Raw genomic sequence first — 16,456 nt, 5'->3', positions numbered from 1 at the left:
CAGGGCTGGTTCAATATTCACAAATCAATCAATGTGATACATCACATTAACAGAAGAAAGGATAAGAACCATATGGTCCTGTCAATAGATGCATAAAAAGCATTTGACAAAATACAGCATCCTTTCTTAATAAAAACCCTCAAGAAGTCAGGATAGAAGGAATATACCATAACATCATAAAAGCCATATTATATGTTATAATATAACATAACATCATGAAAGGCCCTAATACCATCCTCAATGGGGAAAAACTGAGAGCTTTCCTCATGAGATCAGGAATACAACAGGGATGTCCACTCTCACCATTGTTGCTTAACCTGGTGTTGGAAGTTCTAGCTTCAGCAATCAGACAACAAAATGAAATAAAAGGCATCCAAATTGGCAAAGAAGTGAAACTTACACTCTTTGCAGATGACACGATACTCTATGTGGAAAACCCAAAAGACTCTACCAAAAACTACTAGAACTGATACAGGAATTCAGCCAAGTCTTAGGATATAAAATCAATGTACAGAAATCGGTTATATTTATATACATCAATAATGTAGCAACAGAAAGAGATATCAGGGAATCAATCCTATTTACAATTGCACCAAAACCCATAAAATACCTAGGAATAAACCTAACCAAAGAGATGAAAAATCTATACACTGAAAACTATGAAAAGCTTATGAAAGAAATTGAAGAAGACACAAAAAAAATGGAAAAATATTCCATGCTCATGGACTAGAAGAATAAATATTGTTAAAATGTCAATACTACCCAAAGCAGTCTACGTATTCAGTGCAATCCCTATCAAAGCATTCTTCACAGAGCTAGAACAAACAATCCTAAAATTTGTATGGAACCACAAAAGTACCTGAATAATCAAAGTAATGTTGAAAAAGAAAACCAAAGGTAGAGGCATCACAATCCTGGACTTTCTCCCGTTTATTACAAAGCTGTAACCATCAACACAGTACGGTATTGGCACAAAAACAGACACATCGACCATGAATAGAGAATCCAGAAATGGACACACAAATCCTTTGTCCTTTGACAAAGCAGGAAAGGGTATCCAATGGAAAAAAGACAGTGTCTTTAGCAAATGGTGAGGGGAGAACTGGACAGCAACATACAGACGGAAGCTGGACCACTTTCTTACACCATACACAAAATAAATTCAGAATAGATAAAAGACCTAAATGTGAGACAGGCAACCATTAAAGTCCTACAGTAGAAAACAGGCAGCAACTTCTTTGATCTCGGCCACGGCAACTTCTTACTTACATGTTTCTGAATGCAAGGGAAGTAAAAGCAAAAATGAATTATTGGTACCTCATCAAGACAAAAAGCTTCTGCACTGCAAAGGAAATGATCAACAAAACTAAAAGGCAACCAACAGAATGGGAGAAGATATTTGCAAGTGGCCAATCAGATAAAGGGTTAGTATCCAAAATCTATAAAGAACTTACCAAACTCAACACATGAAAAACAGATAATCCAGTGAAGAAATAGGCAGAAGACATCAATAGACACTTTTCCAAAGAAGACATCCACATGGCTAATATGCATATGAAAAAGATGCTCAACATCACATATCATCAGGGAAATAGAAACCAAAACCATAATGAGATACCACCTCATACCAGTCAGAATGGCTAAAATTAACAACTCAGGAAACAACAGATGTTGGCAAGGATGTGGAGAAAGGAGAACCCTCTTGCACTATTGGTGGGAATGCAAACTGGTGCAGCCACTCTGGAAAACAGTGTGGAGTTTCTTCAAAAAATTAAAAATAGAATTACCCTACATCCCAGCAATTGCACTACTAGGATTTTTTCCAAAGGATACAGGAGTGCTGACTTGAAGGGGCACATGCACCCCAATGTTTATAGCAGTGAAATTAACAATAGCCAAATTGTGGAAGAGCCCAAATGTCCATCAACTGATGAATGAATTAAGAAGATGTGGTATATATACATATAATGGAATACTACTCTGTGATGAAAAAGAATGAAATCCTGCAACAACACAGATGGAACTGGAGGGTATTATGCTAACTGAAATAAGTCAGTTAGAGAAAGGCAGATATATGATTTCATTTATATGTGGTATTTGAGAAACTTAACAGATGATCATAGGGGAAGGATAGGAAAAATAAGATAAAAACAGGGAGGCAAACCATAAGAGCCTCTTAAATACAGAACAAACTGAGGGTTGATGGAGGTGGGTAAAATGGGTGATGGGCTTTAAGGAGGTCACTTGTTGGGATGAGCACTGGGTATATATGGGAGTAATGAATCACTGGAATCTACTCCTGAAGCCAAGATTACACTCTGTGTTAGCTAACTTGAGATTAAAAAAAAAAAAAAAAAAAAAAAAGTTCATAGTGCTAGGTGATTGGGAGATCTGAACAAAACTTGGATTCATAGGCATACTTACCTTTCTAGGAATATGATGTTCACAAAGACCAGATAAGATAAGTAATATATCAGATTGAATTTCCAAAACAATGGCTTCTTCTTTGTCATGAGACTTGATTATATTTTTAAAAATGCCTGGTATGAAAAAAATCGAAAGAATGTAAACTTACTGGACATTGTATTTTTATTTTGATCAATTACTGTTTTGAAATCTCTTCTTAAAAAAAGAAAAAAAAAGAAACTCCTTATAAAATTTCAGCTAAAGCAACTATTTTAAAAGGGGCTGTTTTCATTGCACAGTTACTTAGAAGCTGTAGACAGATGATGATAAAGGGATTCTTTGAACACTGACTACAGTCAGTAGCCCCATATGTAGAGCATGTCTAGTACAGAATTAATGGAGTGACATTAAAAGATGCCCTAACAACCTGATACTTTGCCCAGCAAACAAAACTCTTTAGAAATATACAGAGTGCCATGAGGCAGAGATGAGTGCTGCTGCAAATATATGACTAAAATGCCTGATCCCAACTTGCTCATCTCCTTATGGTTAACAGGGTCAATTTTAGGCAAAGGTAGATCTCTCTAAATGTTTTATTTTTCTGTTACTTCTTTCTGCATTTTCTCCTTATGTCTACCTGGAGGTGTCTTCAACAACTTTAGATAGCAGTATTCCCATGTCCTTTGAAATCTCTCCCCTGCTTTTAATAAAAATTTAGAAAGATTGGAAAAGAGCCACTTACACTGATGGAATGACAGTCACAATAAAATTTTGCCTCAAAAAGAAGTTTTCCTTCAAGCTTTAAATGAGGAACAAAAGTCATTGCTTCTCTGTTAAAGAAGTCCTTGGCATTAGCAGGAAGGGGTGGAGTTATGTTCCAAACAAAGTAAGAGGGCCACAGAAATCACAGCTTATTTCCATAGCTAGCCCTGAAGGGATGATTTTTGGTCCCATTAGAACGAAGGACAGGTGCTGGATCAATCTCTAGGGGGCTAGTTGAGCATGCTGGAGGCCCGGTTTAGGAGCATGCCAGGGACAGATGGGCCAATGCTCCTTTATTAGGAACACCTAGGAATTCAATCTCATTAGCCAGAGGTCAGATTCTCCTTTCTAGAGGATTTCATTTTCCTTCCTACTTGAGTGCAGGTTTGTTAGTTTTCATGTTGTCTATCCCACATGTTATGTTAATATTGAATTATTTCCTTCATATTTCAGTATCTTTTAGCTCCTTGCCTTTATCCTCTCCTTGTTCTATTCTTTTTTTTTTTAATGTCTACTTTTGACAGAGAGAGAGCGAGCAAGCGTGCGCGGGGGGGGGGGTGTTTCAGGGTGCAGAGAGAGGGAGACACAGAATCTGAAACAGACTCCAGGCTCTGAGCTGTCAGCACAGAGCCTGATGTGGGGCTCGAATTCATGGACTGTGAGATCATGACCTGAGCCGAAGTCGGATGCTCAACCGACAGAGTCACCCAGGCGCCCTCTCCTTTTTCTAAGTCATCAGATATATTTATTCCAGGTTCCTTTTCCTAATACATCATTATACTTAACTTCCCTAATCAAAACCACTAATGGCTCCCCATGCCTAAAGACAATGCTATTCAAAACTCTTTCTAGCTTGGCTCCTAACTAGACATATTATATCTCATATTATTTGTTTTCATAAAACATTTATTTTCAATTTCTGTTTTTTATTACTTTTAAATTGAAGTATAGTTGATGCATATGTTCAGTTTTATGAAGACTTCACTTAAGCTAGTTCAGCACACATTATCATACATATTTTGACACCATGTCTCTGCCCCTGCTCTTCCCTTGCTTGAAAAACCATCTCCTTTATTTTTCTGTTTGAAAACTAGCTTTACCCTCCTACCCAAGCTCAATAAAGCTTCCGGCTTAATCCTGCCAAGATTACCCAGCCTTAAAAACTATTGATAACCTCTTAGTTTCTGTGGTATTTACTCTCTGTATTACTCATTAGGGGCCTTACTGATGGTGTTAGGTAACACATGCTATTTTTCTATGATAGACATCTTTTCTTTTGTTCTCATTAAGGCCAAGGTCCTGTGCCTGCACAAAGAGTATTATAAACATTTGCATTTACAATGCAATTACTATTTGTTGAACAAACTATTTGTTGAGCCTTCTGTTGGATTGAGTAAGGGAAGGCCACTACTGCCTCTAAGAACTCACATGATAAAGATCAGCTTCTTTTAAGTTAAAGGGAAAGGATTTTAAGAAGAAAAGAATCCTTCTACATTTGTTTTCCCTTGTCTCTACCCCACTTCCTACACAAGTAAGATTAATACTCCTTCCTGGACATATGAAAAATTGTATTTTCTAGACTCCATCCAGTTAGGCTGGTACTGAGTTCTGTACAATGGAATGTGCATAGAAGTGATAATATCTACTTTTGGGTTTGGTCATCCTGAGTAAAGTCATCAAGAGAGTGAGTGTTTTTGCTTAGCACCCTTCTCAATATCCTCATTTTAAAAGGCACCGCTATTAAAGGGTACCACTCTACTCCACTAATGATGGAAGAGTAGGCACTTTAACTTAACATTGAGAAGAGTTTTTGAGTAGGCATTTGTAATTAATTGACATCCAACAAATTATCTCTTACTCATGAGGCAATTGCTGAATTTGAATATAACCAAAATAGCTCTTTTCAAAGTCAGGAAAGGTTAGGGCCAGAGGACTATTTATTTCTTAACTAGAAAAAGGTAAAAAGCTTTTAAGGTGTTCTGAGTTTATACTGAGCTCACATGTATGTACTTTGGGGTAAGGTGATTCAACAGTCAAATCTAAGTTGAAAATCAAGGATATGGGGCACGTGGGTGGCTCAGTCAGTTAAGCATCTGACTGGCTCAGATTATGATCTCATAGTTCATGGGTTCTAGCCCCATGTCAGGGGTTCTAAGCTGACAGCTCAGAACCTGGGGCCTGCTTCAGATTCTGTGTCTCTCTCTCTCTCCCTCTCCCCTGCACGCTCTCTCTCTCCCTCAAAATAGCCCCCTCAAAAATGAACATTGTTTTTTTTTTTAATCAAGGATATCCTGATATTTCATAACAGAAAAGAATATCCTATGTACATATCTGTATATCCCAGCATACCAGTGTTCTGGTATGTCAGATACACTGGAAAATGGAATGTTATCCTCTTCCTGGCCAAAAAGTAGTGATCATATTACTAGAAAAATGAAACAGTAGCCCATTACAAAAAAAAAAAAAAGATAATCCTAAATGAAATAGTATCTGAATTGAGTAAACAGATGTTTACAGAATGAGTGATCATGATGTTTTAGTAAAGACAAACTGTCTTATATAGCAACAATATGAAACAAAAATCAAGAGAGTATTCAGGGGTTTTTAAGCTATAAAGACAAAATAAATTTGTAAGAAATATTTCAAACAAAACCTCTAGTTTATAAATATTCTACTTTCATAAGTATACAAACATGTTATGTTTACCTATCAGTTGCTGAATTGTTCCCTTTTCACAAAGATCATTGTTTATAGTCTCATCCTCAAGATAGACCATGGCTCTCAAGAGTCTTAAACTGTAACGCATCTGGGCAAACTTGTTGCCACGGCCGCCTGTACCATGATAACTATTACCATGACTAAAGAAGGAATCTGTGGAGAAATATTAATAATTTAATACTTTGTATCAACTTACAGCATAAAACATTTCAAATAAAATAGAATACATCAAATACCTTATATATGTATGCTTAATTTTAAAAAGATGTTAAAATTTTGTCATACTTGTTTTTTTTAGAGAAATAAATAGTATCCCTTCCCCCTTCTTCTCTTCCCAGAATGGAAATATGCTTTAAAATTTTACTCAAATGTATCATATTGTGTGTATCTGTGGTAACTTGCTACTATTCTTCAGCATTACGGTTTTTAAAGTAGTCACACTCTTACAGACTGAAATATTTAATTGCTTTCAACATTCATTTTATAAATAAATCACAGTTTATCCATTCAGTAGTACAAACTGCTACAGTGAACATTCTGGTTCATGTCTCTTATTCCCACTGAGAAAGGTTTTGCCACGTGACACCAGAATCATATAGGATATACCCACATTGAATTTTACTTAAATTCCTAAATTGCTTCCCAAAGTGGTTATATGGATACAATGTATAAGACCAATAGATTTTCCCCAATCTGTTAAATGGAAAATGATAGTTTGTTGTTATTTGAATTTGCATTTCTCTGAGAGTACCAATAGGGTTGAATATCTTTTAATGTTTTTTTTCCTTTTTTTTAAATTTGAGATTTTGTCTGTGATTTGGCAGTCCTTATTCTTTGTCACCTTCTCTACAGAGTTATTTTCTTCTTGAGTTCTTTATGAGCCAGGACTCTAATCTTTTATTATTCACAGAAGTGGTAAATGTATTCTCTCAATTTGTAGATTGTTACTTTATTCAGATTTAGTCACACAGGCAATTCTAAATTTTACATGCATTCATCTTAAATTTATTATTAAATGCATTCATCTTCTGTATAGTTTAGGCTCTTCTGGTTTTTAAGTCTTTCCCTACCCTGTTATCATGAAGATATTTTCCCATGTTTTCTTCTAAGATTTTTAAAGTTTAACTTTTCACATTTTGGGCTTTAATTTATTTTGCATTTCATTTTTTTTAACAAGGTGAAAGAACCTAATTTTTATTTTCACTGAAAGCAATATCATCTCTGATAATGCCAACCTCCCATATATTCTATTTTCATTGATCTATTCCTTGTCTAATACCGTACAGTTTAAATCACTATAGCTTTATGGTAGGTCTTGGTAAATACTAAGGCTAGTTCTCCTTTCTTTTTTACAATAATATGCATTCTTTAAGAGGTTCTTTAGGGGTACCTTTGTGGCCCAGTCAGTTAATTGTCCATCTCTCGATTTTGGCTCAGGTTGTGATCTCACAGTTGTGAGATCGAGCCCCATGTTGGGCACGCACCTGGTGTTAGGACTGCTTGGGATTCTCTCCCTCTCTTTCTCTGCCCCTCTCCTGCTTGTGCGTGCTCTCTCTCTCAAAATAAATAAACAAACAATTAAAAAAATAAAAGTGTCTTTAGAAGTAGCATTTTGTTTAAAGCTAAAATAATGTTCAAAAAAGTACTGTTGTGAGTATTGTGTATAGGTTAAAAATGGGTTTCTGGAGCTGGAATGCCTGCATTAAATCCTGGATGTGCCACTTCCTGTGTGACCAAGAACATGTTATTTTTTTTTAATTTATTTAAAAAAATTTTTTTAAATGTTTATTTATTTTTGACAGAGAGAAACAGAGCGTGAGCAGGGGAGGGGCAGAGAGAGAGGGAGACACAGAATCCAAGGCAGGCTCCAGGCTCTGATCTGTCAGCACAGAGCCTGACGCGGGGCTCAAACCCACAGATTGTGAGATCATGACCTCAGCCGAAGTCGGACACTCAACCGACTTAGCCACCCAGGCACCCCTGTTGTTTAACTTTTTTGATTAAGTTCTACCCATCTGACCAACAGGGATAGAAATATTACCTATAACCCCTAGATTTGTTGTGAAGACTAAATGAGTTAATACTTGTTAGGTGTTTAAGGCCTTCCACACAGTAGGTACTCAATAACTGTTAGCTCTAAGTCTTCCTCATATTAGACAGCATTTCCTCTTTTTCCTTATAATCTTTTGTAAACATAAATGATATAAAGAATGACCGAAGAATTGTTTTATTTAATGCACAGCAGTTTACCAAGAAAAAAATTAGTAACTCAGCATATTAGAAAATAGAGGATAAAAAAAATCAGCTATAATTTTTTCCCTCTCTCATGGATATATGATTTTCTTGATCTACTGAAAATGTATCATACCAAATTATTTCTAGAGCAAAATTACTACAAGAATTCAGTATCTTCCTTATAAACGTTTTTTTTTTTTTAAAGAAAGTCATTTCTCATTTCCTTTCTGAGAATGATGAGAATTGAAATAAAGTATTTGTACAAATTGGGAGTTTGTTAATTTGGTAGGCTATTTGTGGAGTCATTACTTCTGGCTGGAGATTTTAAGCTCCATGAAGGTAGAGATTTTATTTTTTTGAACATAAATGTATCTTTAGCAGCTAAAACAATATCTATACCCAGTAAGTATTCGACAAATATTTGTTGAATAATTAAAATATTTCCAGGACTTAGTATAATTGTTGGATAAGCCTAATGATACAATAATTTAAATCAGGTTATATGAATGATTTCTTTTACTGAGAGGTACGCGTTACCTATAGTTAGGATATTTACTAATGTGTCAGACTTTAAATGAAATCTCAGATTTTTTTCCCTTAAAACAACATGTAAACACATGAATATATTTACATGAATATAAATCACAAGAAACCAGATATATATTTTTATTTCTTTGCTTTAATTAATTTTATTTCTTTTTCTATGCATATATTGAGAGTTCCGTTGAAATTTGTAAATTAGAATTTTCACAGGGATCACTCACCTTCACTCTCACACCATTGTAAGAATGCAAGGACTCGAGCATTTCCCTGACACAACATATACTCTTCTGTTAGTAAAGGAGCCACTGATGACAAAGTGGCAATTGCGTGCAGTTGTAATTCTTCATACTGTGCTGCAGACCATTCAATTGTTTTCTGTTTCTCAGGTTTTTTAACATAGGTAAACAAAGCCAAGATAACTTTGCCATCAATTAATAGCTATGAGAAAGGGCAAAAAGTACTTTATTAGAAGCATAATTAAAACAGTTTTATTTAATCTAAGAAAATTAAAAATTTCCAATATTATGTTTTATTATGATCATTAAAAAATTATTTCCTTCCTAAAGATCCCAGCCTATGTTAAATAGCAAAACAAAAAACAAAAACAAAAACAGCAATCGGCTATGATCCCCTTTATCTGGGATATGCACTCTCTAGCTGACAATTGTATAAAGCAAGTATTAATGTTTTCATATATGCTGCTTATATATGTAATTTAGCTTCTGCCTATTATTAAACCACAGTAGCAGAAAATTTGGAGCAAACAAACTGCTGCCATTTCTCTCTTCCCTTCACTTTTTGAAAAAGAAACACTTCACAGACTCAATTGTATACTATAAAGAAATCAATTTTATCCAAAATAACGACTATGGCTAACTTTTAAGCACCTGCAATATAACTTATATAAATTTTCTATTCAATGAATTCCACTCAGGTCACAAGCCATATTTATAATTACATGTCTAGAATTTTAAAATGGTACTGAATCCATTATTTCACTAAAACAGAACAAAAATGTATAGCTATTAGAATAGGACAATGTTGACAGTTGACAATTGTCAATGTTATAGCTAATTCTTTTTCTTTTCTTTTCTTTTTTTCTTTTCTGTTTTGAGAGAGAGTGTGTGCCAGCAGAGGAGAGGGGCAGAGGTGGGGGGAGAGAGAATCTCAAGCAGGCTCCACACTCAGCTCAGAGTCCAACATAGGGCTTGATCCCACAACCCTGGGATCATGACCTGAGCTGAAATCAAGAGTTGGACACACAACTGACTGAGCCACCCAGGTGCCCCACGGCTAATTCTGATTGATGCTTATATATGGTTCACAAGATAGCAACACATGATATGCTATATTCTATTCAATTTTCTTTTCATTTGGTATTCTTTTTTAATTTTTTTTTAATTTGTTTTTAACATTTATTTATTTTTGAGACAGAGAGAGACAGAGCATGAACAGGGGAGGGGCAGAGAGAGAGGGAGACACAGAATCTGAAACAGGCTCCAGGCTCTGAGCGGTCAGCACAGAGCCCGACGCGGGGCTAGAACTCACGGACCACGAGATCATGACCTGAGCCGAAGTCGGACGCTTAACCAACCGAGCCACCCAGGCGCCCCTATTTAAATTTTTTTTAACATTTATTCATTTTTTGATAGAGACAGAGCATGAGTGGGAGAGGGGCAGAGAGAGGGAGACACAGAATCTGAAGCAGGCTCCAGGCTCTGAACTGACAGCACAGAGCCTGACGCGGGGCTCGAACTCACGGACCATGAGATCATGACCTGAGCCAAAGTTGGATGCCCAACCACCTGAGCCACCCAGGTGCCCCTTCATTTGGTATTATTCTATAAAGATTTTTTCACAATAACATCTATGATTATTTTCTAAATTTTCTACTAGTCCATGTGGAATGAACACAAGATGTAGATGTGAGAAAATAGGAATAAGAACAATGGCTAGTTCTAGCATTACTATAAGTACTAAGTAGATAATGTTTTCTTAATTTTTTCAATGTTTATGTATTTTTGAGAGAGAGAGCGCGAGCGCAATTGGGGGAGGTGCAGAGAGAGAGAGGGACACAGGATCCGAAGCAGGCTCCAGGTTCTGAGTTGTCAGCACAGAGCCAGACGTGGGACTGAAACTCACAGACCCTGAGATCATGACCTGAGCCAAAGTGGGGAGCTTAGCCGACTGAGCCACGCAGGTGCCCCTAAGTGGATGTTTTCAAAATACTCCATGAACTTCAAATAATAGGACAGGGGCGCCTGGGTGGCGCAGTCGGTTAAGCGTCCGACTTCAGCCAGGTCACGATCTCGCGGTCCGTGAGTTCGAGCCCCGCGTCAGGCTCTGGGCTGATGGCTCGGAGCCTGGAGCCTGTTTCCGATTCTGTGTCTCCCTCTCTCTCTGCCCCTCCCCCGTTCATGCTCTGTCTCTCTCTGTCCCAAAAATAAATAAAAAATGTTGAAAAAAAAATAAAAAATAAAAAATAAAAAAAATAATAATAGGACATATATTTATCATCATTACTATTAATGGACCACAAACTTACGACATAAAACAAATTAGTTGATTCCACTGCTTACATACTGTATTAAGAATCTCACCACAGTTGTTATGCTATTTGACTCTGTTGTCAATTAAAATTGGTTTGTAAATTGTAGTGTACATTTTGTCTCCATAGCTATCATTTTAATAGTTATAGAAGACTCCACTGTACTAATAAAACCATATTTTATGGAATGATTTTCTATTTGGCAATTCAGAAAATACACTTAGTTTCTATAGAGTATATATTTTTGATGTAAATAATAAAGCTATGGGACACCTGGGTGGCTCAGTCAGTTAAGCGTCTGACTTCAGCTCAGGTCATGATCTCATGGCTGGTGGGTTCAAGCCCCATGTCAGTTTCTGTGCTGACAGCTCAGAGCGTGGAGTCTGCTTTGGATTCTGTGTCTACCTCTCTCTCTGCCCCTCCCTCATTTGTTCTCTGTCGCTCTTTCTCTCAAAAATAAGTAAAACATTAAAAAATTTTAAAAAAAGCCATAACTTTAAAGACAATTTTTCTTTCTCTGGGCTTTTTTAGTGTGTGTGTATGTTTTTCAAAGTTGTAATACCGAAAAATCCTGAGTTCCTTTAACCCTCATAATAATTCCATGAGGTAGGTGTTATACCCATTTTGAAATTAAGATATGTGGGATTTTTAGAAACTAGACAGCCTATGTGGGATCACGTTGCTAGAAAATGGCAGCAATGCATTCTGCCTGACTAAAGCCTTAGTCATAATATGATCAGAGACAGACTATTAGGCTGGATGGGCCTATATGGATTTTCTTTAATTTTTTTTCTTATTCAAGAGATCTAAATACATAAATAAATCAGTAAGGTTCTCCTGCTTTTATTTGGTTTATGTGGTTTAAATTTAGGTAAATTCACTGTTTATTAAACAGGTAATCAAAAGAAATTTTGCAAAGATGAAATTCTGCCCAATAAAAGTTACTTTCTATAGTAAACCTATGTGTTGATAAAAGATTTGCAGTCATGAGTTTTAAAAAGTTACACTACAAAGTGAGGCAATTTTAGCTTTGTTTTGATTGTTTTTCTTTTTACCTGTATAGTAGGTAAATCTTTACATAAGATCACAATTATATTGAATAGCAGTTTCTTCAACTCAAAATCTTCATAGGAATTAGAAAGCTTAAGACCTTTTACCAAAGGATTTTGACTTTTAACTGTTAGGAGAAAAAAAAAAAGAAAATAACAGCTAAAATAATGTATAAAACTCATCAGGATAATTATAGGTTGAAAGCTTTATAGTTTTTACCTTCATTAAAAGTTGCAAATAGTATCAAATCCCTGGTAAAGCCACATTCCTAATAATAAATACACAGAAGGATGATTTAATTAGATGGAAGTTACAGATGTCTATATTTACTTAATATTTAACTATCTTTATCAGATTCCCTTTGTCATTTATTTGACTTCATAAACTACTCATAATAGAAAGGGATGAAAGCAAGAAATGTGAAGCCAGATAAACTTGTAATTTATTTAATATAAACTTCCTTCTATTGGTTCTAAGAAATATTTTTAGATTATTCTATATCTTATAGGATGCTATTTAAAATTTGGTAAGAACCCAAAATGTATTAAGACTATAAATTACTCATGTAATTTATTATTTATACCCTTAAGTGACAAAATGAGGGAGAAAGATGTTATTTTCGACAGCTTTTCTTCTTAAACAACCCTGCTTCCCACCTTTACCCCAACCAATCTCATTATGTCAAAGGTTTGGTCAAGAGATAACATAACATTTCCTAGTTAACATTAAAAGCCCTGAAGAATAAACAGAATTGCAAACATTTCAGCATGAGGTAACTCATTACAGACAGAGATATCCTAATTGGACTTTGTAATTAGGGAGAGTTTACAGGGACAAACCCTGGGCTTTAGAGCTTGCAGCATTTCATTTGTACTGCTTTAGGATCCATACAGTTTCTTTAAAAAAAACTTTTTTTAATGTTTATTTTTGACAGAGAAAGAGACAGAGTACGAGCCGGGGAGGAGCAGAGAGAGAGGGAGACACAGAATCTGGAGTGGAGTCCAGGCTCTGAGCTGTCAGCACAGAGCCTGATGTGGGGCTCAAACTCACAAGCTATGAGATCATGACCTGAGTCGAAGTCAGATGCTTAACCGACTGAGCCACCCAGATGTCCCCCTATAGTTTGTTTAAATGTGAAGATGTTATATGACTCATAAAATGCACCTGGATGTTTGCAAAGATGCTAATGAGAACTTATTAACTAACCAGGGGCTTCCAGAGAAACATACAGGTCTACGCATACATTGCAGCCTTGAGTAGGAAGCTATGGAGGATTGTTGCCCCATTTGCACATTATAAATTCCATGACTGTTCTTTGTTGGGATCATTTGATAACCATTGATATGAGACTGAGGCCTTCGCTCCCAAATTTCCTTTAAGCACAACTTAGAAAGTGTGTAGCTGATATGTGAATGTCATTGCCAAAGATCTCTACTCTGGGATGTCAATCATTCAGTGAGGTTTACATTATAAAATGTGGGAAGGCTCAGCTTCTGGGATGGCAGAGTAGCTCCTATAAAAAACCTTTCTTCAGGTAACAATCATAAACCCTGACCAAAATATAAAAACAATGGTTTTGTGACCAAAACCAAGCAGACGCTGGAAGGGACTCAGAACTTTGAAGAAAGAAATGGATTTCCCATTTTTTAAAAAATGCAAACTGCATGGGTTTCCCTTTTTAAAAAAAATGGCTTTTAGACTGAGGCCAGGCCCTAGTCTACACCTTGTATGGATGATACAACTCAGAGTAAAGCTGTAATCTTAGTGGTTTGAAGACTCAGAGGGCAGAGGTAATCTCAGGGCAACTGCTACTACTGGAATGTGAAGAGAGAAATCCCACATAAAGGAGAGAGCCACAGAAAGGGAACCTCAACTTCTGTGTATAAACTCCCAAATCTCTGGCTAATGCCTGAATCATGCCAGGGCAGGGAATTCTCAAGCATCCCAAGTGAGGCCAAAAGAAATGAACTCAGATTTGACCTGTCATCCACCATAGGGATGAGTAGCCAAACTAAATGCCTATTAATACAAAAAAAGTATATATTTGTCAGAGGAGTACACCAGAATCCATGGTATAGATGCTCATAATAAACCAAAAGACAGGAACTCTCAGCAGAGAAATATAAACTATAAAAAAGGAAACAAAAATTTTTTTAAAAATCCCAAAAATGTAACATCTGAAATAAAAATGTACTGGATGGAATTAATAACAGAATGAAGAGGATAGAAAAAAAAGTCAGTGAATTTACATATATAGACCAATACAAATTATTGAATTTGAAGAATAGAAAAATTATTGAAAAAAGTGAACAGAGCCTCATGACAAACATACATGTAATCTGAATTACAGAAGAAGAGGAGAGAGAGAGGGGCTGAAAAAATACTTGAATAATGGCCCAAAATTCTCCCAATTTAGTAAAATTAAATACTCAGGAAGCTCTATGAATGAACCTCAAGCAGGATAAACAAACACAAAGAAAACCACATCTTGGCACATCATAGGGAAACTTTTGAAGACCAAAGATAGAGTGAAAATCTTGAAAAACAGCCAGAAAGAAATGTGATACACTGTCCATGGGGAAAAAAGTTGAAATAATAAATATTTCTTATCAGAAACAATGGAAACCAGAAGATGCTAAAAGATAAAAATGTTCAACTTAAGAATCTATATTCTGTGAACACAAACCTCAATAATTAAGCTGAATTAAGGATATTCTCAGATAAAAGAAACTAAGGGAATTTACTGCCAGCAGCCAGCAGATCTCCATCACAAGAAATGGCAAAGTAAATTCTTTAGGTGAAAGAGAAATGATGCCAGATATAAACTCATATTATCAGAAAGCAAAGTAACGTATCATAAATGGTAAATATGTAAGTAAATTATAAAATATTAAGAGAATCTCAGGTTTCCAAAAGGTTGCAAAGAAGAACTGGCAGAGTGCAAGGGTATTGGTGACCATAATGACATTACAATATACCTGGGCATCACAACAAAGTTCATAACTATTACAACATAGTTTAGGACTCCTTCCCCCCATACCAACTACTTCCACAATTAAAATTAATGCAATTTGATTCATACTTACAATCATTGGTGCTCCAGGATTTTGAGCTATAATTGTAGTGATTACTAATATATCATTTCTAAGCTGACGATCATAATGACTAAAACCTCTCATAAACAGATTTTTAAATACTTCCTTCAAAGTCCTAGAAAGCAAAATCATATCTTTAAAACCATATTTTTGTAAATGCTACTTAAGTGTCTACCAACAAAAGCCCCCTTTTTATTTTTATTTTTTAATGCTTATTTATTTTTGAGAGATAGAACACAATCAGGGGAAGGGCAGAGAGAGGAAGACAGCGGATCCGAAGTGGGCTATGCATTGTTAGCACAGAGCCTGATGCAGTGCTCAAACTTACAAACCCCAAGATCATGACCTGAGCTGAAGTCTGAGGCTTAACAGACTAAGCCACCCAGGCACCTCCCCCATTTTCATATTATACTATTCATTTCAAAGTATTTGTAATCTTTTCTACATTTCCAAATCTGCCTCTACATAGGATTCAAATCTCTATCACATAAGAATGCATCAATCCAAATCTATACAAGGTGGGTACAGTGCTCTAAAATAAAGATTAATTCATATCATTTTCCTTTGTAAACTACTTAAAGGCTTTTCTTTGTCGTTAATATTAAAAAGTCCTACACCTCCTTACCAAGGCTAATCAAGCCTTTCATGTTATGGTCCCTGCTAATTAGCTTCATCTCTCCCTATTCTACTATTTTCTGCTCTCGATATATTGAATTTCTTTCAGTTTTTTTTTTTTTTTTTTTTAATGTTGCTAGGTTCTATTTTCACTTCTGTTCCCCTGTCTAGGACGCAAAACTCTTCTCTGTTGCCAATTCACATTTATCATTCAGATACCAAATTAAGGTTCATCAGGAAGTATTTATTAACTCTCTAAATCTACATCAGGTTTCCTGTACAATGGGCATTTGTTGCTTTGTCTTCTAGCACTCACTTGTCCTTCTTCTTCTTTCTCTTCTTTCTTTCCTCTTTCTTCTCTTTCTTTTGTTCTCCTTTCTTCTTCCTCCTCCTCCTTCTTCTTCTCATTATTATTATTACTATTGAAAGATTTTATTTTTTAAAGTAATCTCTACACCCAATGTGGGGCTTGAACTCACAACCA

General features: G+C 35.8%; 1 protein-coding gene across 4 annotated transcripts in view; it reads right to left on the bottom strand.

The window, feature by feature from the left end:
• The window catches only part of CFAP69 (cilia and flagella associated protein 69), a 61,361-nt gene that overhangs the window by 19,410 nt on the left and 25,495 nt on the right, over positions 1–16,456 (bottom strand). For all 4 annotated transcript variants that reach the window (XM_049641413.1, XM_049641410.1, XM_049641411.1 and 1 more), the window contains 6 exons: positions 15,349–15,472; positions 12,482–12,530; positions 12,268–12,389; positions 8,886–9,102; positions 5,875–6,039; positions 2,425–2,540 (listed from right to left, as the gene is read on the bottom strand). In XM_049641413.1, the coding sequence (XP_049497370.1) occupies positions 2,425–2,540; positions 5,875–6,039; positions 8,886–9,102; positions 12,268–12,389; positions 12,482–12,530; positions 15,349–15,472 (793 nt within the window). The remainder of the gene's footprint in view (positions 1–2,424; positions 2,541–5,874; positions 6,040–8,885; positions 9,103–12,267; positions 12,390–12,481; positions 12,531–15,348; positions 15,473–16,456) is intronic.

This window comes from Panthera uncia, chromosome A2, assembly GCF_023721935.1.
Source record: "Panthera uncia isolate 11264 chromosome A2, Puncia_PCG_1.0, whole genome shotgun sequence".
NCBI classification, from domain to species: Eukaryota; Metazoa; Chordata; class Mammalia; order Carnivora; family Felidae; genus Panthera; species Panthera uncia.
The sequence above is the reverse complement of the archived record's forward strand: the minus strand, read 5'-3'. Positions and strand labels throughout refer to the sequence as shown.